The sequence below is a fragment of the Takifugu flavidus genome, chromosome 22, assembly GCF_003711565.1.
Source record: "Takifugu flavidus isolate HTHZ2018 chromosome 22, ASM371156v2, whole genome shotgun sequence".
NCBI classification, from domain to species: Eukaryota; Metazoa; Chordata; class Actinopteri; order Tetraodontiformes; family Tetraodontidae; genus Takifugu; species Takifugu flavidus.
In genome coordinates, this window is record NC_079541.1 from 7,112,275 (window position 1) to 7,139,766 (window position 27,492).

Genomic DNA, 27,492 nt, shown 5'->3' on the forward strand with positions numbered 1-27,492 from the left:
GGAACAACTGACAAAAAGAAGCACGCAGAAAAGCATCTAAACCTCAGTTGTTCCACCCTGTTAAACCCGTTAACGTTGCCTTTCCGCTCTGGTTTCTTGTCAGTTTCGGCAACTTTTCTTTTCTGGGCTCCTGGTTCCTGATGGCAGAGAGTCCCGGAACCCCCCAGGTTCTGGTCCCGATATGTCCTGGGGACCAGTTTGAGGCGAGGTGCCTGTGTGGGGTAGGTTTATTGCACCGGGGGGGCAAATGTTGCAGCAGAAATTTCACCAGGCAACATTATTTTTAAACTGTTGTTTCCGGTTTTGTTCTGACCTCTGACCCCTGTCCTGCTGATACCCCACAGTGAGTGACGTCACAGAACAGCTGATCAGGTACTCGCGTCAATGTGTTTGAGCTTTGTCAGCAAATTAAAAGATTTTTTTTTCAAAAACAAACCTTTAGAACTAAAAAAAAGAATTATTTTCAATTAGTTCCTGTTTTAATTTGAAATCTCTAGATTTTTTCTGAATTATTGCGCGTTTTTTTAATGGAATTTTGAACTTTACTGAGTTTTCTCGGGTGCTCTCGTATTAAAGTCAACAGTATCCTCTAGCGGCAGCGGCGCATCGCTCCTGTTTTAAGATCAAACTTTGGCTTCGATTCCATCAAAGGTCATAAATCCGACATTTAATCTGGAACTGAAGCGGGGGCGGACCTGGCGGGAGGAACTTCTAGAAAGTTCGAAATGCGTTGCGTAGATAAGCGAGGCAGCTTTTTCCTGTTTAACCTCAGAAAACTAGAGTTTGTTCACGTGACCCCTGAGTCTTTAGTTTACTGAGTTTTGAGAACGTCACCATCGTTTGGAATTTAGTAGTTTTAAAGCTGCGTGTTCTGACATCAAGTTCTGATGGCCTATAAATCAGTAAGGATGTCAGACGTCATCGGCATGTGCACGTCACAGATGACGTTATTCAGAGGAGTTTCTATGTGGTTCATTTTATTGATTAAATTAAAAAAATGATTAAGGCTGAGTCGAACGTGTTCACGTGAATTTATAGTTAAGGACAATATTTAGTATTCTTATTTTTATTACTTGATTACAATAGTTGATAAAGACAAGTGCTTTTCAGTGGCCTCCTTTACGTCATTCATTAACGGTCACGTGCGAGAAGTTGCAGAATGACGTCGAAGAGCAACAATTTGGAAAGTTGGACAATCGCGGTCGTGACAGTTGAACCGTTTGTAGCGGTTTCACTTTGATAGTTGCCATGGGAACAACGTCGCTGCGCGGGAGGGGCTCGTGGGGAGAGAGAAGCGCTCGTGCAGCAGGAGGACCAGATGGTCCGGGTGTAGGCCGTGCACGCGCTCCGCGTGCACCATTAATCTACCAGGTTTAGTGTCAGATTTGGGAGAGACGATTACGCGCGCGGACCCTTGCGCGAGGCGGACTGATCTCTTTAAATTTACAAGAATAAAAGGACGTAAAGGACTTTAAAGTAATCGCCCCCCTAAAAACGGTGTTAATAATTTACGATAATAGTAAAAAAACTGTCCACAATCAAATCCTGCAGGTTTAAATAGTCTTTTATTTGTACTTGATTTACGTTTAAAGCATCCTGACAAAACATTTAAAGGTTATTTTCCCTGTTTTTTTCTTAATTAACGAAGCCTCGCGGACACGAACTGACGTTGAACCTGAAAGTCTCCTTTCTTAGCATCACCCTCACGCGACTGGTACTTTGGCCCACGTGCACGCGCGGCGCTGCACACGTTGGACAAAACAAACAAAAAAAGGAATCAGAAGTCGAAGACGACAGAGCGCATTACGGAAGCAGTATTAATGGCCTTTCAAAACTAAATACAAAGGGATTAAATTACGCATCAGACTACCGTTCATGTGCATATCGCACATTCGTTTATAGAAACTATTCCCATACTAGTGGTTAACAAGGAGAAAAATTAAGTTTGTGCCTAATTCATCTACTATCCCAATTAAACAGATCGAAATGTTAGTTTTGTTGAGAAGTGCATTGCAAGAAAACATTTATTATTCCTTTTTCTATCTATTTCCCAACTGTTGGGGTTAAGAAGGGACACCTTGAACTTTAGAAATGATTAACGTTTATTGTGAATTTGTTGCGCGAGCGTCGCTTTGATGCGTCTTATTGTGAAAGTGTCTTTACAGGAAGTGGTGAATCCGGCTCAAACTTGACGGTTTCGTCTTTTCTTCGAACAAACATGGGCAGAAATCTCTTTAATGGTGCAGTTTTGCTTCTGGGTCGAACGAACTAGAATCTGTGAAACGACATTATCCGATCACCGGAAGTGCAACATTGGCTTTTATCCGTCGAGATCAAAGGGGGTTGCTGTCGTTTCCTCCTTTTGTCTCCGTTGTTGTTTTCAGCGTCTCATCATGGATTTGTACAGCAGGCTCTTCTTGGGGAAAAGGTTTTTGCTCGGTGATGTCTTTGAAGTCACCAACATGTCAGAGATCATCAAAGCGAATCCTCACGGCTGCGATGGCGGAGCTCTGACCGACAGGTTCGGGGTTCTGATCCAGGGTCTGCTGGCCATCGTCGCCTTCAGTACTCTCATGTGTAAGTTCCTCTTCCTGAAATCAAGCCAAACGTAGCAGCATTTTACTCAGGGTGATCGGAATAAAGCGATGTCGGAGCAAGAATACACTTTTGAGAAGATAAAATGTCCACGTGGCGTTTTGTTGACGTGTAAACACGAAGAGCTTCATTAGCGTCGCAACAACGTCGCCCTTTAACAACCTCCACTTTTTGTCGAGTTTATACCCGTAATCAGCTTTTGTGGATACTTCTCGAATAATATATGATTCAATAAAGTTTTCTAAAGGTTTTTTTAAAAAAAAAATCGATTTAGGCTAAAGACGCGGAGTCGGCTAACCAAATATGATGTAAACAAAGGCTTTTAATCTCAGTAAAATTACCCGGAAACAATGATATTGTCCAGCCGAATTAGTCATCAAGTCCCCCGAATTAAATCCAAATCATTACTTTTTTCAGTTAATGACCAATGTTACAAAGCAAAATCCAAAATGAGTCTTTTTAAATGGAAGTGTCGTCAATATTATGTAGTCAGTATATTTACATATTTGTCCGATAAACTAAGAAATATAGGTAAATGTGCAGATGCTAAAAACTATTTTCTGTTTTCTTGTTCACGAAATCAGTGTTTTTAAGTGAGGTATGAGTGAAACTAGTTTCCCATTTACAGCCTTAATGGGATAAACGGAGAACAATGGCTCCTGAAACATGTCATTGTTTGACTGTTGAGTTGAGAATGTGGAACAATTCTGCACTTTCCTTCTTCTGCCACAGGATTCAGTCTCTCCCACCTCCCTAAAACCAAGCCTGAGTTCTTAAATTTAAACTATTTGGAGGAGATAACAGTCAAATTATCCCAGGAAATAAATATTCATCTATATATATCTCAGAAAATGGGACTGTTAACTCGATTCAAAACAGATGGCCCCCTGAACAGCACGTTCAAGACAATTATCTTATCTGTCTTTGATTCTGCAAACAACTGGGGGCTTTTATTTTCCCTTATTGGCTCAGCTTCCTTTCTGATCATTACCGGTATTGCTGTTTCTCTCAGTCCTGGACTGATGGTGAAACGACGTGATAAAGGCGTATCGCACAAACGACCCTGCAACACTGCGTCCTCACATGACCTGATGACTGGTGGCTCTAAAGTCGTGTTGATTTGATCAGCTAATCGAAGGCGGTTCAAAATGTTTCAGTGTTGCAGAATCCGGCCGGGCCTCGGGGGCCGTGGGGGGTGGAGAGATGGGCTCTGACCTCAGGGTGGTTACTTATTAGTGAAGAGGTCAATAACCCAGATTAAGACTGAGGTTGAGAGGAAAACAGATCCCAGATAAACAGTCATCTTTTCATTGTTAGCTGGAAGCTAAACATGTCTGCAGGAACCTTCTGTTGTCACATGTTCTCATCCTGGGAGATGGAGCGATAGCTCAACAAGCGAGGGCCTGTTTTATTCCTGTAAAGATGCCGAGAAGCAGACTGAGGTCAGCGGTTTCGCCCGTGTTGTAGATGTTATTGATCACTTGATCTGATGTGTGTTTGCAGTGAAGCGGTTCAGGGAGCCGGCAGATATCAGACGACCCTGGAGGATCTGGTCAGAACTGCTGACTTTCTTTTTCTCTGTCCATTAGAGAGACATAAACACAAGATCAATTGGGGAAAATGTGGAAATATAAAGTTAAACTGCTGTACATCTGCTCTGTTAAGTTTTTTAAACCTTTTCATTAGGAATTGTGAAAATTTCCTGCAATATTGAGTCATTTGTGACTACATTTGTAACTTATATTTATATTATTATTATACAAACTGGCTTTAAAAGCATAAATAGGAATCCAATTAGAAGATTTCTTAACTTTGTTGACCTGACATTTATCAAAACTAAAATGTAAACGCTTTTGTTTCTCCCCCAGGTTCTTTGACACGTCCAAACAGGCCATTGGCTCCCTCTTCATCCACTTTGCCAACGTCTTCCTTTCTACGCTCACCAAAAATGACCCGTGTTCCCTGTGAGTTCCTGTGAGCATGAACATGGATGCAGATCAGGCGGAGCTGTGACTGATTCTTTTATTTTGAAAGGTATCTGATGAACTTCCTGTTGGACGCCACGCTGGGGATGCTGGTCATCTGGGCGGCTGTGAAACTGGTGTCCCAACTGGTGGAATACAAACAGTGGAGCCTCCTCGTCTTCGGAGAATATGGTGAGTGTGCTTCCCTAATTGACCACACGGGGGCGCCGCAGACACACTGGAGGTCAGATGGGACCAGTTCACGAAGCTCCAGCTGCACTCTTGGAAGAGATTCCCAGTTCATTCCTCACCAGTTCTGTTGGGACATTTTTGATTGCATTCCCAGTTTATTTTTATTCAAAACCAAAACTTTTAGAGATTTTCTCAAAAATAAAAATCTTCCCGTTTCCTGATGTCCCCCCCCTCCTCCCCTCCGCCAGGTGAGCCCCCACAGGCGGCCGCCTGGCTGGGCCAGTGTGGCGTCTACCTGCTGATCATGGTGCTGGAGAAAGGTGTGATCAGCCTGGTGCTGCTGGTGCCAGGATGGTCCAAAGTAAGGACCTATTTTCCTCTGATCGGGTCGGATTGATCCCGCGGATCTCATCGTAATCAAAGTAATTTCCTGTCCTCCAGCTGCAGGAGGTGTTGCTAGGCTACATTGCTAACCCTCAGCTGGAGCTAGCAGTGGTCATGCTCATCGTGCCCTTCATCGTGAACGTGAGTGCAGCTTCTTTCTCCTGAGGTGGTTTCAGCAGCTGATCTGACCCCGGGTCTTCCCTCCTGTAGTCCATCATGTTCTGGGTGGTGGACAGCTTGATGATGAGGAAGTACAAGCTGATGAAGTGCCTGGATGATTCCTGCGACAGCGCGGAGGAGAAGGGGAACGCGGACGAGTCACAGGTGAGACGAGACCAGGTGGTTGTTTGTCCCGATGACCTCGTAGTTTACCTTCCTGCTCGGCCTCTCCCTATCAAAACAAAAGCATCCGTCAGTACAGGAAGCTGAAGAAGACGCCTGTGACGAGACGCCACCGACTGCACCTGTGTTTTAGGGATGAACACACACAGCATTTCCTGTAATTTACAGATTTAGCTCAGACTTCAGGAAGTCCACCTTCCCCACATGAACTTTCGTCAAAGCTTCAGGAAGCCCGGTGGTGCGTTCAAGGACCTGCTCAAAAGCTCTGCTCTTTCTCAGCAAAGACAGATGGGGACATGGTCCTCGTCCCTGCCTCTGCTGCCGTAAATCAGACCTTCATCAGGAGAATAAAACAGACATTTCTGGGTCATTTGTGGGGCATTGATGAGACGGGGGGGGGGGTGCTGGTGATGTCATCTGTTGTTGTGACATCGAGGTTGTCGAGGACGATGAGCTGCCAGAAGCTCTGATCTTTCATGTCAACTTGACCAGATATTGGACAGGAAGAGCGTGAATAATCTGCCTCTTCAGCCTCCTAATCTGGTCTGTTCTGGTTCGGCAGGTGCTGCTGACCTCCGACTCAGAGGAGGAGGACGAGGACGAGGAGGGACGGACTGTCCCCCACGTGCAACGTTCCGGAGGACCTCTGAGGCCCACCTGGGTGGCGGCGTGAGCCCAGGTGATGCAGCGTCCCCGCTACCGTCCAGCCAATCAGACTGCATGTGCGTTAATATTTGGTTCTGACAGGGAGGTCCAGCCCACCGGCGTTTAGCTTTCGCCCCGCCGCACCAGAGGAACCACACCTGAGACGTGCCGATCGTGGCCGTCAAATTCCTGGTTCCGCACGGGGACTTTTCTAAAAGCGTCTCATGTTCCAAAGACGAGTTCATAAAAGTGATTTTTATGATTTTTCAAGTTGCCGTGGTCCAGCCTGTAATTAGAGGCAGCCGCTATCGGGAGCGTTTGATTTTAATGTTTGGATTTTCAAACACGCACTTTATCCACGTTCCAGCTGCCGACCGTGCAGCTGCGATGACAACTCGTTTAAGTTTTAATAAAAAAAAAAAAATCGGGATTTTTAAAGCAATGTTTGGATCGGCTTGCGTTACGATGTACAAAATGAGAACTTTTTAATGCACAAACGGACCACTTGAATCTGATCAGCTTAGCATGACTTAGCAAATAACATACTGTAACCAGCTACCTCAGCGCTAGCACTAGCATCGCTCATCTTTACTGACTAAAGCAATTTCTGCCTTTCTGGCCTTTTGACCCCTTATTTGCTCCGAATGAAATGATTGGTCGATCACGCTGTCTGTCATCCATGGCCACGCCCCTTTGCTTGCCTTGGTCTGGCGGTTTTATACCACGTACCACATGTGGACACGAAACCTGACTCAGATCGGTTTCACTCGCGCTACCGTGCGCCTCAACCTTCGCTTTGCAACCGCGGTCAGTCGGGGTTTAAATTTTGTGATATCATGCGCAGATTTCCCCCCCACATTTGTTCATTTAAATCCTGTGAATGACTAAATCCACGTGCACAATAATATATGCACTTTTCACAGCGCAGCAGAATGTTAGCAGTTTCCGCGCTTTTTGCTTGGTTAAGCTAGCAGCAGCCTTTTTAAGACAGTAATCAACTTTAATCGTGTTTAATGGCTCCCATCCCCACACAGTTAATCTCAGCTGTGTTTTATCAAACTCTGGCACATGTTTTTTAATTTGTTCTTATGGTTTTTGATATTTACTTGAGTTTTTGGTCCAATCTGTGGTAATGATGTCAGAACAGTATTATACCATCTTTGCATTTACAAAATAAAAGCCTAAACAACTTTGTACTGTTTTATTTTGTATTCCGGTCGATGTTTTATGTTTTTTTTAAAATATGAATCGTTAAATGCAGCACCGTTTCAAATGTATCTCTGAAACCTGAATAAAAATGATTGACACTGATTGAGCTGTGTGGTGTTGAATTCCCGTGGCGGCCATGAGGAGGCGTCCTGATGAAGGCCGGCGTGAGCTGCACCTGGCCTGTACACACCTGTGTGGGAGAGGCCAGGTGTGTGTGTGTGATTGGTGCTGGACGAAAGGGTTAGTACGGGTGGTCTCCATGGTAACCAGGTGCGATCGGCTCATGCTCCTGGAATGGGAGAATCGTGGTGTTGCCTCATCGATCAGGAATGTTCGATTTAATGTTTTATTATTTACAATCACAAAATCATGGTCAGAATGTCGCGCGATATAATACAACTTTAAACGGTACAAAAATATATTCAAAACAGGCAGGAAAGACAATGTGAACGTTTCTGCAGAGGCAGCGAATGTGGCACCGTGGATACAGAGTGAACATCAGCTGCAGGTGTGGCCGCCTCACGCCCCGTTACTCCCATGTGTCCATTCGCTGGTGTCGAACATGTGCGAGCGCAAGTAGTCCCCGTACTGGCCGTCTATCAGTTTGGCGGCGTTGTTGCGGGCAAACCAGCAGTCGACGCTCTGAGCCCCGCCATAGATCCTCCTGCTCTTCTGGACCACCGGCACCGAGCGGCCCTTCACTTTCAGGACGGTCCCGGGTTTGGCTTCTCCTCCCACAGGAAGCTGTGCTAGTCCCACCTCCTCATACAGGAACTGGCCTGAAAGCAAAACAAGACAGTTAACCTTTAAAGTTTTCAAATGCCTTTTTGATTTGTCCTCCCAAAAAAAACCTCTCCATTTATCAGGCGGAAACCCTGAGCAGGACCAGGAGAACCTTCCTGCTGATGGACAGACGCCTTTATGCTACATACCCAGTAGCCCGTGGCAGTCATGTGACAGGCCTTTACTCTGACCGATGTAGAACCCCAGGTGGTCTCTCTGGTAGGGCGCCGGATTCTTGTACTGGTGCAGCAGGATCACAAAGCTGATGTTCCCTCCCACCGACACTGTCACGTTAGTCCCTGCCACAATGGACACGGACAGGACGCCGCTGTCCACCGTCACCGTGGAGTGGCAGGGCAGCACGATTCGGTCCCGCCCGTCCAGGATGACCTTCTTTGGTGTCACCTCGATGTAGACCCGCTTGGGATGATCCACCACCACCGTAATGGTGCTGAAGTAGGTGCGCTGGTGTTTGTGGCTGCCAGGCGGAGGCGGGGCCCCGATTAGCTTCCCGTTAACCGTCACGCCTGAAGACACAGAACACACACGGGTGATTGGCAGCCAGACGCAGGTCAACAGGAAGTGTTTGGGGCGTTACCGGAGGCCTTGTGGTCTGAGACAAGGCGCAGGACGTGCCCCGGTTCCCCGTTGATGTTGAAGCACACGGTCAATTTACTGAGGGGGAACTCCACTACAAAGTGGGGGTCACCATCGGCTAACAGGGAGAAAATAAAGGGTTTCATTAGCGCCACGAAAACATTTGTGAAAAAAATGTGACATTTGTGATGCTAAAGTCTGAAGATACAGTATCCGTCACTCATCGGTAGCTGGTTTTCCTAAAGACCTGTTGTCTCGCTCTGGAGACGCGTGAGAAACGGCTGCACTGAGCAGAGCAGCGAGGAGATGATAGAGCTACAGTAATGACGGGGTCATTAGCGCTGGCTAACAGCCTCTGATGGGTTCCTTTTCCTCACCTAAACACAGAAACATCCAGCTCTTGAACCCTCCCGCTCACCCGCTATGTCGACGTTAGCAAACACGCACTTGCATGTTTAAAGTGCTACGTAGCGCCTGCACTGGTATTTCAATTAGACCCTGCGTGTTTCCTCTGCAGAGGCGTCCCGGGAGCGTCTGGGATCTGACGAGCGTCCAAATTACAGGACGCCCACAAGGACGACGCCGACTGCTCGTTTCCCATCTCTGCTTTCAAGCGTGCTAGCAATACGAATGTGCTCCTAGGAGAGAAGTTAAGAGGCTTCGGGGTGATTTAGAGGATGGGAAAATGTTCGGATGTTTACGCAGAAAGCGAGGTTACCTGATGTTTTGGAGATGGTGACGGATTTCTTTACAGGCCTCTTTTCATCGCCGCCTTGAAAGGAAAATAATATTCACACAGGCGATGAGTCAGCGTTGCTTTTGTTCTCGGCTTCCTGTCTGAAGCCTTCAGAGCAGGACTGAGTGTTCAGCCTCACCCACTGTGTTGCTCAGGGTCGGAGGTCGGCCGCCTGGTCCTGCTGGATCCACTGGTTCACTCAGGACTTCGTTGCCAGTTGAGATGGCCTCATTGGTGGGCGGTGCTGTGGTGCCATCAGCCAGGACGCTGGGTTTCTCCACCACCATGTTGGTGAGGGGGGTGAGGAAGTTGTAGGTCAGAGACAGGTTGGTGGCCTGTTGGATGTGGTCTTCCCTCTCCCGGCTCGTCTGGCTGCGCAGCCGTGAGCGGAGCCCCTCCTTGACGCTCAGGAAACCCCACAGGCGCTCCACGAAGTCCTCCAGGATCGAACCCAGAACCACTCCAAATTCCTTCGCCAGCGCTGAGCCCGGGGGCCTGGCTCCGGCCGCCATCACCGCCCTGGCCGCCTTCACGCGGTTCTCCGTCTCCACCTCCCGGTGCTGCAGTGGGACGTCGGTCTCCAGGATGATGCTTTTGTCGCTGTTGCTCGCCGTCACCTGGACGTGCAGCGACTCCGCGCTCTGGTTGGTCAACTTGCCGGCGATGACTATCTCGGAGCCGTTGAAATAGTTGGTGAACAGATGCTGAGTGACGTACTGGACCGAGTCCTTGGTGTAGTTGATCCTGATATCCGACAGCAGAGGGGTTCCTATCTCATCATAGAACCTAGCAGAGAACCAGTGGAACCATCAGCAGGAGAACATCTTCAAACAGGGATCAGAGGAAACGTAAAACTCATATTAGCCGTCACGTTTTGGGGGACAGACGTGCTTGACTACGTAGTTCCAAGTGTGAGAGGATCTTAAAGCTTAAACAGCAAGAGGACATCATGGGGGTCATCAGAGGACATCTGGATTTTGGTTTGAAAATCTGGACCCTCAGGTCCCCCCTCTGCTCTCAAACCTCCCACTCCTCACAGAGATACTCATTTCCTCCTCAGATCTGCCTCCTTGTCTGCGGTTTGCCCCTTTAATCAGCGGTATTGGTGTGTTTTGAAGGAGGAAAATGGTGATTTGACAGTTTCATAAGGCGACTCTCGTCAAAAACAGACACCAACCACTGACGCCCACCCTCGAGTCGAAGCAGAGGCTGATAACGGAGCTCGTATTAACGCTCTGAACGCGTCCCAGTGATGGTACGGCGGTAAGGCTCCTCGCCTTCTAACCGTGCTCGTTCGTGCCAGGTGAGAGTTCTTAACCGCGGAGTCTACGCTCACCCCACGCACGGACACATTCCTGCCCACTGAAGAAACACGGTGTGGGTCCGAGGTCGGAGACAGAAGAGCGTGTTAGCGCTTAAAGAAAGAGCTGGAAGAAGAAAAGGAGCATCTGTAGACGCCGCGTGTTGGGGCTGATTAAAGAGTTCTGCTGTCGGCACTGTCGCATTTACCATGGTGTAGCTGATGAGAGAGGGATGGACAGAGGGGTAAAAGAGGAGAGGAGAGCTAGCAGCTTAATAAGCTCTTTATTAGTGACTTATTACTCAGGCTAATCCCCCATACAAAGCTGTCCACTGGTTTCATCAGAGTCCCAATAAAAGACGTGTTTTACTTGGAGAATGTTGAGTGGAGCTATCAGCATCGGATCAATTACTTCCCAATCCAGACACTTGTGTCAGATCTGATTAAGACTCGATTTAGTCCGATTGGAGTCTGTCGAACGAGTCAGGCCATCCGCTAAATGTTCAGGGCGACCCTAACGCTAACGCTAACTCTTACCCTTTGAGCATAGAGCTGGCGTCCGCTTCCTCGGGGATTCGCCTCATCATGCCGCAGTTGTCCAGGGCCATGCGCTCCAGCAGGCGGTAATCCACGTCGTTCCCGATCCCGATGGTGAAAATGCAGAATTTCCCCTGCACGGCCGAACGAGTGTTGCCCAGGATGGTGACGGACTGGACCTCCCCCACCGTGGGCTGCCCGTCCGTCAGGAAGATGATGAGGGAGACGCTGTTGGGGCTGGCGTCCTGGGCTGACAGGTAGTCCTGGAGCAGAGAGGAACCGGTCTGGATGGCGCTGTTGATGTTGGTCCCTGCAGGTGACGGGTCAGCAAGAGATCAAAGGAAAACAACAAAGGCCTAGTCACTGCAAGGCTAAAGTGTTAGCGTAACAAGGTTATCACGAGGCTATATAGTATTTGATTGTAACTGTACAACAGTCGCTAACGTTTCACCTCCGCTTGTCGGCAGCATGAAGATAAACTTCTTGGCGTCCCTGACGTTGTTGGGTGTCACCGGCACGAGGCGACCCGGCTGCCACACCTTCACCCTGTTGGAGAAGCTGATGAAGTTGAAGTGGTCTCCGGGTCGCAGGTCACCCAGGATGGTGAACAGAGCTTCTTTAGTCTGATGGACACAGGAGCAGCGCGTGAGAATGTGCACCAGCAGGCTGAGATCGCCATTGTATCACGCCGAATAAAATCGTTGGAAACCAAATGTGTCGTCCATCATCACCCAGCAGCTGTTGTGTTATTGTCACGCACGGATCAGAAACCTCAGGAAGACATTTAATCTCAGCGCTCAAAGGCTGAATAGAAGATTCCGAAGGCTAATGCTGCACAATACGTGTATTTACTCAGTAATAAAGGAGTAACAAACATCTCCCAGAGTGTGCGATGTAACTGGAGCGTCTGTGTTTTTGTTTCGGTAGCTGGGTGTGCTGCGGGTTCGTGTTAGCGCACGCTGGAACATCACCAAGGACCTAAATTTAGTTCTCCAGAACTCTCTCCGGGCTGTTCCTTTCCAAGGATCGGGATATTTACCGACAAGTGTCATCAAAACATCAAATAAATCTGGCTAACTGTTTAGTGTTAGCCTCGGTGTCCAGAATATGCCCATGTAGGGATTCTTGTTTGCGGAGTGCGGAAAGCTCCGCCCACTCCGTGTGACAAACAGCAGTGGTCATCTGGAGCGGCCGCTGCATCCAAACACACTTGCTGGTTTGTTCCTGCAGCCCACTTGGGAAGGGAAGGGAGGGGCTGGGAAAGAATCAGGGGTCGAGGGTCCTGTTCCATTACTCCATGGAGGATGACCTTCCTCCCACAGAGAAGCCTTCTGCTGAAAATAATCACTTCTTCAGTTTCTTTCTTCAGTTTCTTTCCAGTTTTCTGCCTCTGTCTGGTGGCGCCAGCTGCAGAGATCAGCTGGGGCGGGGGGGGGGGGGATTACGGAGGGGAAACTCCTGTATTGATATTCCGATGTGGGAATGGGGAAGGTCGCGGTTCTCATTTGGCAGAGCTTCAACTGGTGACTGATTGTCTGGATCTGATGTGACGACGCGGAGGTGCAGAGGCTGTTGATGCCTCCGGCATCTTCTAACCTCCACGCCGGCGCCGCTCCGAGAAGCTGCGCACCCACAGGCCAACAGGAGGCCAAAATGGACCTGCAGAGTCTGGGGATCTCTTCTTAGGAGGGATCTCATTAGGGAGGAGGTGGAGTTTGGCCCATCAGTCAGCACCCAGTGGACCCACAGCAGGTGGCGGCTGTTTACTGGGTCCAACTGGTCTCTAGTCATAGAACTGTCTGAGGTACTGGGAGATTCTTCTGCTCTTACCTGTCTGATCTTCTTCCCCAACATGGAGGCACTGGTGTCGATGACAAACACAACGTTCTTGGGAACGGCCGGCAGGTCTTTGGGGGCGAAGTAGTGGACAAAGTGTCCGTTTAGGACCTGGGACAGGGGACAGGAAGTAAAGGAATGTGGTGTTTCTGGTGTCGCAGGAGACCAGAAACACCGGCGGCGAGCGTGTTCCTTCACGGTTGGTTCACCTGGATGTCCCCGATGCCCATGTCCCGCTGCACGTCGTAGCGGATCACGAAATCGCCCAGCAGCCCGTTGGTGGCGATCCTGGCCTGCTGCACGATGTTGGGGCTGAAGGTGATCCTGCACATGTTCTTCTCCTTCTTGATCTCCGTGGTAACCGGCAGCTGAGGCCTGCCTGAAAACCCCCAAACTCCTGAGGTGAGTTATTCTACCACAGCCAATCTTCAGGTGTGACCCTCGCTCTACCTGATGTTCTAGAGGTGCCGGCGCCGCCGCCCCGGCTGTTCCTGAGCAGCAGAACCTCCAGCCCGGTGATGGCGGAGTGGTCGATGATGGTGACGTCCAGGGTGAGGCGGCTGACCAGCTGCAGGGGCCGCAGGCTGGTCACGTGCTCGTACCGTCCCAGCCGCCGCTGCAGGAGCTCCTCGTAGGTCAGCATGAAGACCGCACGGTTCCGACCCGGGATGTTGGCGGCCATCTTGAAGACCTCCATCTCCGGCTCGGCGCTGGATCAAAGGACAGTTTGACAGTTAAAGACTGTCCACACTCACACACTTGTCTCCGCAGTCCGTCGCCGTGGAGACGCTGACTCATGGAGCCTCATTAGGGGAAATGTCACTTTTCACGTAGCAGCTGGAGATATGATGTCACTGGTTCCAGATTTATGGCTCAAAGGGTTCTGATGACCTTATCACACACACACACACACACACACACACACACACACACACACACACACACACACACTCTTTGTCTCACCTCGGGTCACCCGACTCTTTATTCTTGGCTCTGCCGTCCTCAGGTTTGACCTTCTTCTCCCGCGGCCTGATCTCGCTCTGGTAGACCCGCCCTCCGATGATCCTGGTGCAGGTGGGGTCAAAGGTCAAGGATTAGGGCAGGGGACCACACAAAAGGCCCAGGTTTGTCTGCGGTGAGGCGTTCACTGGCAGAGAACCGTGAGAGTTTTTACGGCTTCATAAAAGTTTTTGCTGTTTCTCTGCTGCTGGTATTCGTCTCCATAGAAACCAAAACACCATCAATTTCAAGAATGTAGTTTCTGCCATCCAGCTGTTGGTTTTATTTTATCTTTTGCTTCTGGAAAATAAATGTCAGTGTTTTGGAATGTAACTCAACTGCTTCATTTTGATTATTTTTATTTTTCTGCCACTTTGATCTTTCGAAACTACATTTTGGGGACTCGCAAGGATTTTACTGCTTTTTGTTCATACCAGTACTATAGTTCACTACAAGTTTACTCTATTTTTAACTAGTTCTTCAATGGTGATCATTAAAATGTGAAATGGTGGAAACATTGATTTTGTTTTGGACTTGAGTAAATATTGGGGCAGATGTATTCTTACATTTATAGCTCGAAAACCAATTTGATCAAGTTGAATAAACTCTGTGTGTAACTTATTACATAATTCATATTTTCACGTGTTTTAGCGGGGCCAGTTTCGTATTAAATCTTCAGACATTTGAGCTATTTAAATGAGCCAAACCATTCGAGACTTTTCTAAAGAGAAACTTTTCCCTCTTATTTAATATTTTTCTCCTCTTACATGGTGAAGTTGGAGACGTAGGCGTTGGCGGGGATCTGGAGCTGGAAGACCCCCTCGGAGGCGGCGGAGCGCCGGTTGAGCATCGCGCAGTAGACGGCGGTGAAGGCGTAGCGCGACATGATGGTGGTCTTAATGGACAGCTCCTGGATGAGAGGTCTGGTCTCCTGCAACCACACAGAAGCCCAACATCTCCCTCTTCACACTGTGAGGACACAGCGGTCCCCTCCGAGGACCCAACACGCACCTTTCACGCAGATAAAGTTGTTCTTGCGCGCTCGGATGCGGTAATTGCGTCACGGCCAGAATGGCCCTTTCAATAAACTGTTATTTTCCCATGTTTTGGTGGTTTTATGTGACCCCGCGCAGATACGTGCGTGCGTCTCACTTTACCTTGGCTAAGATGGTTTTCACCTGACGCGGGACTCTGCGTGACGCCTGCGGACAGAAGATAAATAAATCCAGCGGAAAATAAACACCATGAATAACACACACACACACACACACACAAAACACACACACACACACACCACACACACACACACACACACACACACACACACACTCCGTCCTACAATGCCGAAATCGAGGTCCGTCAGGTCCAGGTCATTTTCAGACTGGGACTCTTCCAGTCGTCCCAGTACAGCCGGGCTGAAACACGCCAATAAAACCAGCAGCAGCATCTCTGCGCCCAGTACCAAATCACACTAGTGAGGATGAGTTTGACATCGTCCCGTCGGGTAGACCTGGGGATAGTGACGGGGGGGCTGATGCCTTCAGGGAATGTGGGAACTCCCCTGAACTTCAGCTACGTTCACGGAGGCTAAGAAACTTTGGAGTTCCTGTGTCGTGACGTTTGTTGTGATGGTGTTTAGATTCCTCCTACAGTCGAGAAACAAGTGAACGCATCACGGCTGATGAGGATTTACTCACAAAATAAGACGATTTTCAAAAATGAGTAAAATCTCTGCGTCTCTAAAAATATCTTACGAAAGTGAACTTTACAGAAGGCACATGAAGGCAACACATGGCTAAATTCTGGGTCTTTCATTGCAAACCCTCATTGACTCCACGAGGTAAATTTACAGGAAATAATTATTTTTTAAAATCACCAACAGTCACCACTAACTATATAGAAAATATAAATAAAAACTACGAAGGAGCACAGTTCCTATATTTTACCGTTTTTTAAAAAAGTCTAATTTTGTTAAAGTGAAAGTCGACATTGGCGCCACCGTGTGGACAAAAAGACCCGCTGCGCCTTCGTTTCCACACAAATGTTTAATATCTAAAATTAAATTCACATGGAAAATGGAAATAATTCTACCAGAGTTTTGTGTACATTTTAAATGTTAAAAATAAACATCAAAATTATTGACGAGAACTATCCAGAACTGTATTTGCTAACCACGGAAAATGAATGCGAAATGTAGTTTATCTCAAAATTCAGTGTCAATCAACATAAATGAGCCTCAATTTGAATGTAATTTCAAAATACAACTAGGAGAATGCTGACAGTTGCTCTCTAAAATGTACCTTCACTCACTGTTGATATACTGTAGGTGACCAACTGATTAGAGCAGGGGGCGGGGCCTGTTCACCTGCTGATGTTCACCTGCAGATGGCAGCAGAGGTCTCTTAACAGCATTTCTAAAATTGGTTTATTTTGGTAGGACTCCTCAGTCTCAACTGAAAGTTGGTGTTTTGGGTGTTTTTAAATGAAAATTTGCCACCTTTGACAGCCAATAATCAATCGGGCTGATTGCCTAATGAGCCATGTGACTGAGGGCTGTCCTGTTTACGCTAGCGGGTCAAGTTTCAAAGTTTCCTCCTGCTTTCTGAGTTCGGCGAAATGCAGCAAATATTGACAGGGATCTGGGGTTCAGCAGGTTTCCAGTGCAGATGTGCATGTGCTGGTGTGTGTGAGGTGATGTGTGTTTGAACCATGAGGCGTTCGCTGCAGCTGCTCCTGGGGCTCCTGCTCCTCCAACAGGGCCGCTGCTTTCTGGAGTTTGTAATAGATGAGGAGACGGTGAGTTGAACCTTCTGGTGTCTGGGGGTTTCCTCTTCCAACACCTTTCGATGATCAAAATACGCAATAGAATTTTTCACTTTCATTCCGTGTTCTGAGACTTTTCATCATGATTCTTCTTCCCAGCGTTCCTTAAACCTATGGGTTGTTTCACATTACCAGCCTGACCTGATTTCATTTTACAATTAGATTACCTGTGATCAGATTGTCTATAATCAGGTTTTAATCAGTGTAGTCACATTAAATCAACTATGTTGCCACAGTTACCTTCCAACACTGAGTTTTTCTTTTTTGAAAATACTCGTTTTTCAGTTTTCCATGTAAAGGTTTTGAAAATCTGAGGAACTGAGACCAAAGATCAACATCCAGACAGATTGAATCCTGACCTTTGACCTTTTAGCCTCAGACAACAGTTTCTTCCTCACTTTAGCAGAAATTCAATCAGATTTTCTCTTTTGCCTCCAGCCAAACCTGCTGAGCCACCAGCAGAGACACAAGGTCAGCCTTTAATCTTTATCGTCTAATGTTGAGTTTATGAAGACGATGGTGATGATGATGATGTGTTTCAGAGAGCGATTTTGACCAGTGAAGAGCAGGAAGACTTTGAGGTAGGATGTTTTTCTCCATTGTGACACAGTTTGATCTTATCAGACAGTCGATGTGCGGCTGTTTGTGCAGCTTCTGCTGACCATCAGGTTATTGACTCCACCGCTCACGTATTTGCCTCTAAACCCAATCATTTTACCATTCAATAGTAAATTAATAACATTAAAATGTGACTCTTCAATCTCAAAATGATGCCTGGAAAAACAGAAGCATTAAAAGTTTAAAGGAAGGTAAAAAGTTTCACTAAAAATACATCATTTTGCAGATGACACTTTTCTTTATGTTTTAATTTGCTAAGTTCGTTTTCATTGTCGTGACACGGACCCGGGACAAACCTTTGCTCTTCCTTCTCATCAGGCCATCCGTGGAGATGACATCACCGTCAAGAGCTACAAGGTGGAGAGCAGGATCACGTCGCGCTTCGTCCACACCACCGTCAAGAGCTCGGTGGTCAACTCGGGCTCCAAAGCTCAGAGCATCGGCTTCAACGTGCAGATCCCCAAACGAGCCTTCATCACCAACTTCACCATGTGAGAAGAGCTCTGCTGCATCCCAGCAGTTGGGAATTTGAGGTTCTGATGATGTTTCCGTTGCAGGAATGTGAACGGGATAGTGTTCGTGGGCTCGGTGAAGGAGAAGACGGTGGCCAGGAACCTGTACGCTCAGGCCAGGGCCAGAGGGAAGTCAGCCGGCATCGTCAGGTGTGGAAACAGTGTCGGTCAGACCTCTGTGGAGCTCTGTAGTTAAACCTTCTCCTCTTCCAGGGCAAATTCTCTTGATATGGAGACGTTTAAGACCGAGGTCCACGTTCCTCCCGGCAGCAACATCGAGTTTGAGCTCCACTACCAGGAGATGATGAGCAGGAAGTTAGGAATGTACGAGCACACGCTGCACCTTCAGCCGGGGCGGTTGGTGCCACACTTCCAGGTAAATGTGCCACCTCAGACGTGCGTGTTGCCTCTGACGAGTGCTAACTTGCCATGTCTTTAGGTGGACATCTACATCTTTGAGCCCAACGGCATTTCCATGATCCAGACACCGCACACGCTCGGGAAACAGTTCATAGATATTATCAAAGTCACACAGACCAAACACAAGGTAAGACTGGAAAACAGAGCTGAAGGGAGCTAAACTGGGAGTCTACGATCCACCAGGGTGCGAGGCTGTTATGTTGGCGTTGTCTCTGTGTCCACAGGCTCATATCTCTCTCAAACCGACCCTTCAGCAGCAGAGAAAGTGTGAAAACTGCACAGAAACGGTCATCGATGGCGTTTTTGCCGTCCAGTACGATGTGGAGAGAGAGAGCAACACTGGAGAGCTCCAGGTATCCCACGTTGATCGGAATAAATTCACATGTCAAGCAGATCGTCGGTGTTGGATAACCCCTCGAGGCTCCTGTGTCATCTCCAGGTCTCAGACGGACACTTCGTCCATTTTTTCGCACCGTCCAACCTTTCGCCTCTTCGCAAAAACATCGTGTTCGTCATTGATGTCAGCGGCTCCATGTGGGGCGTCAAGATGAAGCAGGTGAGTTCTGGTCGTCCACGGCTACGATCGCTGGGAAACATCGCCCCCTGTGGCCGCTGTGCAGAACGACACGTCCCTCCTCTTTTTCCACAGACCGTGGAGGCCATGCAGGCCATCCTGGATGACCTGACCATCGACGACTACTTCAGCATTATCGACTTCAACCACAACGTGCGCTGCTGGAGCGAGGAACTGGTCCCAGGGTCGTCCATCCAGGTCAAAGACGCCAAGAAGTACATCCAGAACATCAGACCCAACGGCGGTGAGACACTGTTCAGAAATGATTCACTGCTCTGAAGACCTGATACACGTAAACATTCCATGTTTGTGACTTCAGGGACCAACATCAATGAGGCTCTGATGAGAGCCGTCCAGATGCTGGTGAGGGCGTCTAACCAGGGCCTCATCGACCCTCGATCCGTTTCCATGATCATCCTGGTGTCGGATGGAGATCCCACAGTGGGTAAGACCCGATGCGTTCTCCTCTGCTTTGAAGTCCTTTCGTCTTTTCTGACTGGCCTTTCATCACTGCTGCGTCTGAAGGTGAGATCAAGCTGAGCACCATCCAGAAAAACGTCAAGCGGGCCATGCGGGAGGAGTTCTCTCTCTTCTCACTGGGTATAGGCTTTGATGTGGACTACGACTTCCTGGAACGCATCGCCACGGAGAACAGGGGCATCGCTCAGAGGATCTACGCCAACCATAATGCCGCTGACCAACTACGGGTACAGAAGCTCATCAAAGCAGAGGGGTCACATCCTCTCAACAGGTTGCGGGGTTGACTTTCTGTCTTCTGTCCTGCTGCAGTCATTTTACCGCCAGGTCTCGTCCCCCCTGCTGAGGAGGATCGCCGTTCAGTTCCCAGACGACTCGGTGTCAGAAGTCACCCAGAACCGCTTCGACAAATACTTCAGTGGCTCCGAGCTGGTGGTGGCGGGGAAGGTGCTCCCGTCCGAGAGCAACACGCTGACCAGCCTAATCACCGCTTCTGCTGTGAGTAACGACCACCTCCGCCGACAGACTGAATCGTTGTCCTCTCCTGTGACTTTATGTCTTTGTCCCGCAGGCCCGCCTGGACATCACCCTCCAGACAGACGTCGACACGACAGAGCTGGACGCCGAGTTGGCCAAGCAGGAGCACTCCTTCACGGGCTTCGCCAGGCAGATGTGGGCCTATATCACCGTCAAACAGTTGCTGTCTGAAAGGTGAAACAGCGGTTGGAGACCACCTCGGGGTCAAAGCGGAACCACAGGTTCAAACGAACCAAAAATGTTTCTGCTGCAGGTCTCTGGCTCCCTCTGCTGTTAAGAAGAGGAAGATCACCCAACAGATCATGTCGATCGCTCTGGAGCATCAGTTTGTCACTCCTCTTACCACGCTGCTGGTGGAGAGCCAGGATGCCACAGAGAGGCTACTCGCCGACTCCCCGAAGGACCCCAGACATGGCTGCTGCTCAGGCGGTATCTATCATGTCGGTGTGGGAGAGATAAAGAAGGTCCTGATGTTACAAATGTTTATGGTTGTAGGACTGGGACTGGGCGGAGGATCTTCAGCTCCTGGGCCGACCCCGGTCCACGTGGTTTACCAGCCTCCACCTTGGGTCCAGATGACCACCCCAGCACCCCCGAGCCAGGCCGAGAAGGGCCCAGAGGAATGGACCTTGCCAAAGCGGGTCACCATTGGTAACGTTCACATAAAAACAACTCCCAGCTGTTCGTTTTTATTTTTAAACGTCACGTTTCTCCTCCAGTGGATAACGACCCTCACTTCATCGTCCACCTACCCAGAGGCAACATGGACGTCTGCTTCAACATCGACTCCAAACCGGGCCACATCCTCAACCTGGTTTCTGACAGCGGAACAGGTACAAGGCTCCTTTAGCACGTTTCCACATATCCGAGGGGCCGTTAACACTCCTCTGTTGAAGGTTTGGCCGTTAACGGTCAGCTGATCGGCTCCAAGAAGATGCGGAAAAACAAACTCAACACCTACTTTGGCACCATCTCCATCTACTACCAGCCTGAGGGCATCGGGGTGACCGTCAGCACCACCGGCATCAACGTGAGCGACGGCAGGAACAACCACACCTTCGCCTGGGCGTCGACCGCTGAAATCACACAGGACGGGTAGCCACACAAACACTGGGACTGGGCGGAGCCGGGCCCGACCTGCCGCGAGGCCGCTCTCACGTCAACTTCCTGTGTTTCAGTGTGCGGATCTCCATCATCAAGGAGGAACAAGTCTCCGTCACCATGAACGACAGCATCCAGGTGACGGTGCTGCTGCACCGCGTGTGGAAGAAACACCCAATCAACGTCGACTTCCTCGGCATTTATGTCCCCAGCAACAACCAGTATTCCCCACTGGTGCACGGACTCATCGGTATGTGTGTGGAACCGCTGTGACACTGGTAATAGATACGTTGGTTACCGTTTATAAACGGGTCTCTGGGCGTCCCGGGAAATGTAACGATGCTAATGAACAACTGGATTGATGCTCTTGTTTTTGCCGCGGCCGTGGTCGGGTCCTATTGAGCTGAACCTGTGTGTGATCACTTCAGGACAGTTCTCCAGAGAACCTGAGGTGAGAGTTTACGACATCGGCCAAGGAGTCGACCCTCTGAAGATGGAGGCCACGATGGAGGTGAAGGGCAACAGGCTGCACGTCACCAGGTGAGGTGGCCTCCTGCAGAGCTCATGCCTGATCCAACACTCCCATATTAAATTGTGTGTGTGTGTGTGTGTGTGTCAGAGGCTGGCAGAAGGACTACAGGCAGGACAAGAAAAGAGGCTCAAACATCTACTGCTGGTTCATTCACAACAGTGGGAAAGGCTTCATCGACGGCCACTACACGGACTACATCGTCCCGCAGCTCCACAGCTTCCTCCATCGGTCGTAATTAAACCCTTTTATAACGAGGGAATGAAACCGGAGCCCGTTTCTTTTCTTTTCCCTTAAAATGATAAATGTTTAATTGTTCCAAGCAGACCAGCAGGACTCACTTTATTTGAATTTGTCTGGAATTTAATCTGACAACATGAACGTAAGATTAAAAAATATACTTGAACGCGTCGCTCTGGGCGTCTTTCGCAGGAATTGCATTATGGGTATGTACAGGTGAAGGCAGTGAGATTAACTCTGACACAGTAGAGTCGCTCGGTCTGACAGGAAGCAGGAAGCTCGGCCGCTCACGCCAGTTTGGAGAAATCTTCGTAGGCGACGTCCACGCGTTTCCCCTTCTGCTGCCCCTGAAGGAGAGACGGCGAGGCTTTATTAACGCCAGTGTCGAGGAAAGCACAGATGACGGCGTCTCCCCAGAGGAGACCAGCCTGGAGACTCACAGAGTCCAGCGTCAGCGTCGCAGTGAAGCTTTTCTCGTCTATTCCCTCCAGCAGAGCTTCTGTGTCTCTGTAGGGGCCGTTCAGGATCAGCACCTGTTTACCTGCAGGAGGAGAAATGAGTTTAGCCAGCGTGAACCAGGCTGAGGTGGGGATCAGGAGCACGGCTCAGGGGTCCACCTGGTGCAGGGATGACCGTCTCCAAGTGAGTCTGGTCCAGCTTCAGTTTGTCCCCGGAATCGATCATCTTCACCACTGCGGAATATTTGTCTTTCACTTCCTGCAACAAAAACAAACGAGACCAAACTCGACAAACCAATCTCAAGACCTTTGAACATCAACGCAAATATTCTTTCATTTTATTTTGTCATTTCTGTCCATTATACAAGAATCGCTCTGATTTTAATGTAAAAGTAGAAGAAGAAAAGAAAAAAATCTGCTGCCACAACATCGTCTCCTCACCAAGAATAAGAAAAACAGGTGGTTACCATGATAACAGCCTTCCTCTTGTGGTACCTCTCTCCTAACTTCTTGGTGACGACCTTAACCACAATGTTGGGCTGCAGCCAGTAATCCGTCCGTACCGGCTGCTGCTTCTTCTTCTTCCTCTCCTCCATCTGAAAACATGAAAACGTCACGGCGGCTCGTGGGCGAACACTCAAACGCATCACAGGTTCACGCCTCTACCTCTATAATCTCCTCCAGAGCCGACTTCCTCTTCTTCTCCGACCTGGTGTCTGAACTGGTGTCTTTCCTCTTGACGGACACCGCCACGTCCTTTTTGAGAGCGCTAACACCCAGAGCAGAACTGTGAAGAGGTAAAAAACACACACATTAAACCAGGATAATCCAATAACAGCAGATGGATTATGAGAGGTTATGTTTTTGTACCTGGTTTTCGAAGGACCAGCCACACATAAAGAGGCGCCAAGGTTGAACGCCACTACAAAAAACAGAAGCAACGAATGAGAAAAGTGAAAACAACTCCTAAGTGGTGGTTTCCCGGCAGTCCTTCTCACCTTTCTCCTCCTCGCTCTCCCGTTTTAGCTCCGTGTAAACCGGATTTTCCTTCAGAATAAAATCCAGATTAATTATTTCACCTTTGCTCTGAAGCAGCAAGCATCCGTCCCGCCGATACTCACTTCGATCTCTTTGCCGTCGCGCCCTCGCCGGACCTGCTCCTCGATGAACTTGGCGCTCCTCTCCTCGTCGTCCAAGTCGTGCTTCTTCTTCCTCGCCAGTTCCTCCTGGCGGCGGATGGTCTCGGGGTCGCGGTCGATGTACTGGATGTACCAGCCTTTCGGTGTCTCATCCACCTTGCAGAAACCTGCAGGGGCCGATGATAACCAGCTCCGTGTAAATTCATGGCTCTGATCTTCATCCTGACCCCGCGGAGGCGTTGCAGCCATTTACCTTCTCTTCCCAACCACTTAGTGAATTCGGTGAGCGTCTCCCACCGCGTGGCGTTCATGTGGATGTGCTGCCTGTCGCTGATGTATTCGTTGTAGATGATGTTGTTGTGCACGCGTTTGGTCCCTGCAAGGAGAACAGGAGGGGAACCAAATATCTTTACGGACATCGTTATTATCCTCACTTGTGCTCTAAAGACTCCAATTCATTTAATTCTTTTAGTATATGTTGCAGGATTCATATTATATTGTACAAGGCTAAAATTGTAACTTGAACAAATGGCATTTGCTTTATATTATGTTTTTAATCTTCTTTATATTTAGACTCACCGAAACGTCTCCTGAGCAGCTCCAGGAATTCACTTTTGAACTCCCTGAGAGAAACAAAGAACGAAATAAACCAGCTGAAACCACAAACCGTCACATTTATTGTCGTTATGACCTGCTGTAGGAGAACTTACTGGGAGAAATGGTCCATGAACCTGTTGGGGTTTTCCGAGGCCAGCAGCAGCTGCCTCTGGTGAGACTCTGACATGCAGTGACATTTAAACCCGTTCTGAGCAGAAACACGACACAAATATGACTTTAAAGCGCAACAAAACACACTGAATTACGCAGAGGAAACGATCGTCTCACCTCATCTCGGCATTGTTTTTGACACATTTGACAATACCATCTCAACTTCTGCAGGCCTTTCGACTTTATCCTGTTGGAAATCGCCTTCGGCGACAAAAAATCTGCTTTTCCCATCCTTAACCACTGTAAGAACCGCAATAAAGCCCAAATACGGACACTTTAAGGCTCACTCGAGTAAAAGCTAAAATATGGACGTCGGCTAAAGCTAACCACTTCCGCCTACGTCATAATACCGTGGAAACGATTAAAACTCGCGATACTAGTTGCTGCGTTGCAGGATCACCCCAGTATTTTCTCGTCAATTGTGATTAGTGTGAACTATGTACGCAATCAAATATTAAATAGAACAGTTGAAAACGCAAAAAACCCTTTAACTAGTTTAAACTTGTTTGTTGTGCACGAGGAAATAGCTTAAGGAAACGCAGTGGGTTGTTTCCATTCAAAAATCTTACTTTACTGCATTTTTGACGGCTCGTGAAGGCATCATGCGGCCATTTTGGTTTAACTCTGCGCCTGCGCAGTCCAGCCTGTCTGACCTTCATAGGAGTAACCATGTTCGCCAGGACCAGCGCGTTGGTGTTCTCCCCACAATGGTAAGTCAAAGAGGTTAAAAAACGTTTTACACTGTGCATGAATTCATCATCACTCTATGTTCGTCACGTACTGTCATTTTCTGACTGTGAGTTTAACTTTTAGCCTGTGGTAAGAGCTTTTTTCTGCATGCAAGGACATGCTAACGTGGAGGCCCGCGGCTAATGAATGACAGCGTTATGCTAACCTGAATGTATTCTGTCCACCCGGCTGCAGGCTAATGCTAGCTGAACTAACAAGCGGATTAAGAATGAAATTAGGCGAAACATGTAGACTTAAAACGATATTTTACGGGCACAGCTAAACAAACAGCTGAAAAGAATGAGTCAGTGGCTCCGTGGTTGCGGGTTGTTGTCAGCCTTTGAGTCTATCCCATACAAAGTTAAACCGACTTATGCTAGCTTCCGTGCAGGGTTGCTCATGTAAACGCAAATATTCAGGTTAACCTTCTGCGTTTTAGTGCTTTTTCTTTGGTATGAGTGATTCTTTAAAGCATGTTGCTAATTCTTGACCTTTTATATGTTGTATTTTTGTTCACAGTGGGCAGGTCAGGAACATGGCAACCTTGAAGGACAGTAAGTCTCTTTGCACACTATTTGGTTTTAGTATGGAACACTTAATTATGCACCTCTTGCAGCAGTTGGAGTGTCAAATGTTCTTTTTCGCTTAAATTTTTATTTTCAAACTACTTGTGCATTTCTAGCATGAAGGCTCTGCCTGTTTATTCCAATCTGTAAACTAGATCTTGCACAGAGGGTTTTATTTGCTTTGATTTGAAGTCCCAGAAAGTCAGCAAAAGTATTTACAGAAGCGACCTCTTCTCCTCAGTCACCATCCGGTTGAAGTCCATCAAGAACATCCAGAAGATCACCAAGTCCATGAAAATGGTTGCTGCTGCCAAGTATGCTCGTGCTGAGAAGCAGTTGAAGCCCGCCAGGATCTATGGCAACAGTGCTCTGGGTACGGGCCTCCGTGCCGGTTCTGTTCATTCAGCTGGTGCAGCCTGCTGCTAATAAACAATATTACTCTCTCCAGCGCTGTACGAGAAGGCCGACATTAAGGCTCCCGAGGACAAGTCCGGCAAGCATTTGATCATTGGTGTGACCTCCGACCGTGGCCTGTGTGGCGCCATCCACTCCGGTGTGGCCAAGACCATCAAGAATGAGATCGCTAACCTGACTGGTTCGGGCAAAGAGGTCATGGTCATCAATGTGGGCGACAAGCTGAGAGGTCTGCTGCACAGGTCAGAGGAGAAAGGAGCCGCTGAGCTTCACGGTGGCCTTGGTTCACGCTGAGACAGCTTGCTTTAATGTGTGTAGAGGTGATTCACAGCTTTGATCACCTTCCTCCCCAGAACTCACGGAAAACACATCATCCTCAACTGTAAAGAAGTCGGCCGCAAGCCGCCCAGTTTTGGCGACGCCTCGATCGTGGCCACCGAGCTGCTGAACGCCGGCATTGAGTTTGACCAGGGCTCCGTCATCTTCAATAGATTCCGGTGGGGTGACTTCTTCTGTGGTGGTGGGGGGGGGTAAATGAGGCCGTAACAGCAGAACCAAACCTCACTTTTTGTGCCGCAGGTCTGTCATCTCCTACAAGACGGACCAGAAGCCCCTGTTCTCCACCGACATTGTGGCTAACTCAGGTAGCGTTTCTGTCCCGTTTGGACCCTGTTTGCTTCCTGACGGTCAGATGTTGAGTGTGTTTTCGTCCCGCGCGCAGAAAACATGGGCATCTACGACGACATCGATGCCGACGTGTTGAGGAACTACCAGGAGTTTGCTCTGGTCAACATCATCTACCTGGCCCTGAAGGAGTCCTCCACCAGCGAGCAGAGCGCCAGGATGACAGCCATGGACAGCGCCAGCAAGAATGCCTGTAAGTACCGGCTGCTGTTCCGGGTCGACAGGCAGCTGGAGTCACTTCCTGAAACCAACACATGCCTGGTTTTAACTTTACTTCTCCTCCTTCAGCCGAGATGATTGATAGGCTGACCCTGACCTTCAACCGTACCCGACAAGCCGTCATCACCAAGGAGCTGATCGAGATCATCTCTGGAGCTGCAGCCCTGTGAGTCTTCCTCCTCTTCCTCCTCTTCCTAAGTCCTCACCTCCATTTTCATCACATCCGTCGCGTTGTTTGGTGGTTAATCCTTCTCTCTGACCTCGTTCCCGCCTTACGCTCACCTCAGGAACTGAGGGAAACGGGGAGGTAACGGAGTAGAGGCAGACTGTGATGTCACATCCTGGTGTAGAACCCTGTAGATACAAGTTCCTTTAGGGTTCTGTAGTGTTCTTTTTGCTTCTCTCATGCTGGTGCTCTCTCTGCAGATAAACGGGCGACCTGATTCATCCCAGAATCTAGAGCTCTTCAAAGAACCTCGGACGTGTGTCGTCGAGTCGATCAACACTTGTGCTTCTGTTTGTAAAATTATATATAAAGAAAATAAACCTGTCAACCATCTAACAA

At 48.6% G+C, this 27,492-nt stretch overlaps 5 protein-coding genes and 1 long non-coding RNA gene across 8 annotated transcripts; 4 read left to right on the forward strand and 2 right to left on the reverse strand.

Annotated features, from left to right (window-relative positions):
* The first annotated feature begins 2,147 nt into the window (after nucleotides 1-2,147).
* tmem110l (transmembrane protein 110, like) lies at nucleotides 2,148-7,433 on the forward strand. Its single transcript, XM_057023025.1, has 9 exons — nucleotides 2,148-2,577; nucleotides 4,099-4,147; nucleotides 4,464-4,559; nucleotides 4,630-4,751; nucleotides 5,000-5,112; nucleotides 5,193-5,276; nucleotides 5,346-5,459; nucleotides 6,040-6,156; nucleotides 6,225-7,433. Exons 1-8 carry the CDS (start codon nucleotides 2,238-2,240, stop codon nucleotides 6,148-6,150), a joined length of 1,029 nt encoding a protein of 342 aa, XP_056879005.1. The 5' UTR covers nucleotides 2,148-2,237; the 3' UTR covers nucleotides 6,151-6,156; nucleotides 6,225-7,433.
* Nucleotides 7,434-7,663: 230 nt separating this feature from the next.
* itih5 (inter-alpha-trypsin inhibitor heavy chain 5) lies at nucleotides 7,664-15,670 on the reverse strand. The gene is made up of 14 exons (XM_057023015.1): nucleotides 15,459-15,670; nucleotides 15,277-15,321; nucleotides 14,887-15,050; nucleotides 14,084-14,185; nucleotides 13,571-13,830; nucleotides 13,330-13,499; nucleotides 13,115-13,231; nucleotides 11,736-11,907; nucleotides 11,285-11,594; nucleotides 9,587-10,233; nucleotides 9,430-9,483; nucleotides 8,713-8,829; nucleotides 8,264-8,641; nucleotides 7,664-8,110 (listed from the first exon to the last, which is right to left on the reverse strand). Exons 1-14 carry the CDS (start codon nucleotides 15,564-15,566, stop codon nucleotides 7,851-7,853), a joined length of 2,904 nt encoding a protein of 967 aa, XP_056878995.1. The 5' UTR covers nucleotides 15,567-15,670; the 3' UTR covers nucleotides 7,664-7,850.
* LOC130519513 (uncharacterized) lies at nucleotides 13,799-15,221 on the forward strand. Of its 2 annotated transcripts, none has more exons than XR_008948348.1 (2): nucleotides 13,799-14,255; nucleotides 14,896-15,221. It is a non-coding gene; the product is annotated as an uncharacterized LOC130519513 (long non-coding RNA). The 2 variants fall into 2 exon arrangements; XR_008948347.1 differs by having other exon boundaries at nucleotides 13,799-14,244.
* A 1,071-nt stretch (nucleotides 15,671-16,741) lies between the features above and the next one.
* itih2 (inter-alpha-trypsin inhibitor heavy chain 2) lies at nucleotides 16,742-22,116 on the forward strand. The gene is made up of 21 exons (XM_057023016.1): nucleotides 16,742-16,915; nucleotides 17,381-17,413; nucleotides 17,485-17,523; nucleotides 17,879-18,051; nucleotides 18,118-18,222; nucleotides 18,286-18,448; nucleotides 18,512-18,619; nucleotides 18,717-18,845; nucleotides 18,932-19,048; nucleotides 19,142-19,310; nucleotides 19,386-19,511; nucleotides 19,592-19,773; nucleotides 19,856-20,041; nucleotides 20,115-20,254; nucleotides 20,334-20,509; nucleotides 20,576-20,731; nucleotides 20,800-20,913; nucleotides 20,977-21,175; nucleotides 21,259-21,431; nucleotides 21,610-21,721; nucleotides 21,801-22,116. Exons 1-21 carry the CDS (start codon nucleotides 16,829-16,831, stop codon nucleotides 21,946-21,948), a joined length of 2,835 nt encoding a protein of 944 aa, XP_056878996.1. The 5' UTR covers nucleotides 16,742-16,828; the 3' UTR covers nucleotides 21,949-22,116.
* kin (Kin17 DNA and RNA binding protein) lies at nucleotides 22,019-24,661 on the reverse strand. Its single transcript, XM_057023024.1, has 12 exons — nucleotides 24,433-24,661; nucleotides 24,258-24,352; nucleotides 24,127-24,170; nucleotides 23,801-23,923; nucleotides 23,530-23,714; nucleotides 23,407-23,455; nucleotides 23,279-23,330; nucleotides 23,075-23,195; nucleotides 22,876-23,004; nucleotides 22,568-22,667; nucleotides 22,391-22,491; nucleotides 22,019-22,297 (listed from the first exon to the last, which is right to left on the reverse strand). The coding sequence occupies exons 1-12, from the start codon at nucleotides 24,544-24,546 to the stop codon at nucleotides 22,238-22,240; spliced, it is 1,173 nt and encodes a 390-aa protein (XP_056879004.1). The 5' UTR covers nucleotides 24,547-24,661; the 3' UTR covers nucleotides 22,019-22,237.
* Nucleotides 24,662-24,903: 242 nt separating this feature from the next.
* On the forward strand, nucleotides 24,904-27,492 carry atp5f1c (ATP synthase F1 subunit gamma). Of its 2 annotated transcripts, XM_057023026.1 has the most exons (9): nucleotides 24,904-25,025; nucleotides 25,564-25,598; nucleotides 25,852-25,983; nucleotides 26,059-26,266; nucleotides 26,378-26,521; nucleotides 26,604-26,668; nucleotides 26,746-26,901; nucleotides 26,997-27,093; nucleotides 27,354-27,492. In XM_057023026.1, the coding sequence occupies exons 1-9, from the start codon at nucleotides 24,985-24,987 to the stop codon at nucleotides 27,355-27,357; spliced, it is 882 nt and encodes a 293-aa protein (XP_056879006.1). In that variant the 5' UTR covers nucleotides 24,904-24,984; the 3' UTR covers nucleotides 27,358-27,492. The 2 variants fall into 2 exon arrangements, with proteins under 2 accessions (XP_056879006.1, XP_056879007.1); XM_057023027.1 differs by lacking the exon at nucleotides 27,354-27,492 and having other exon boundaries at nucleotides 26,997-27,097.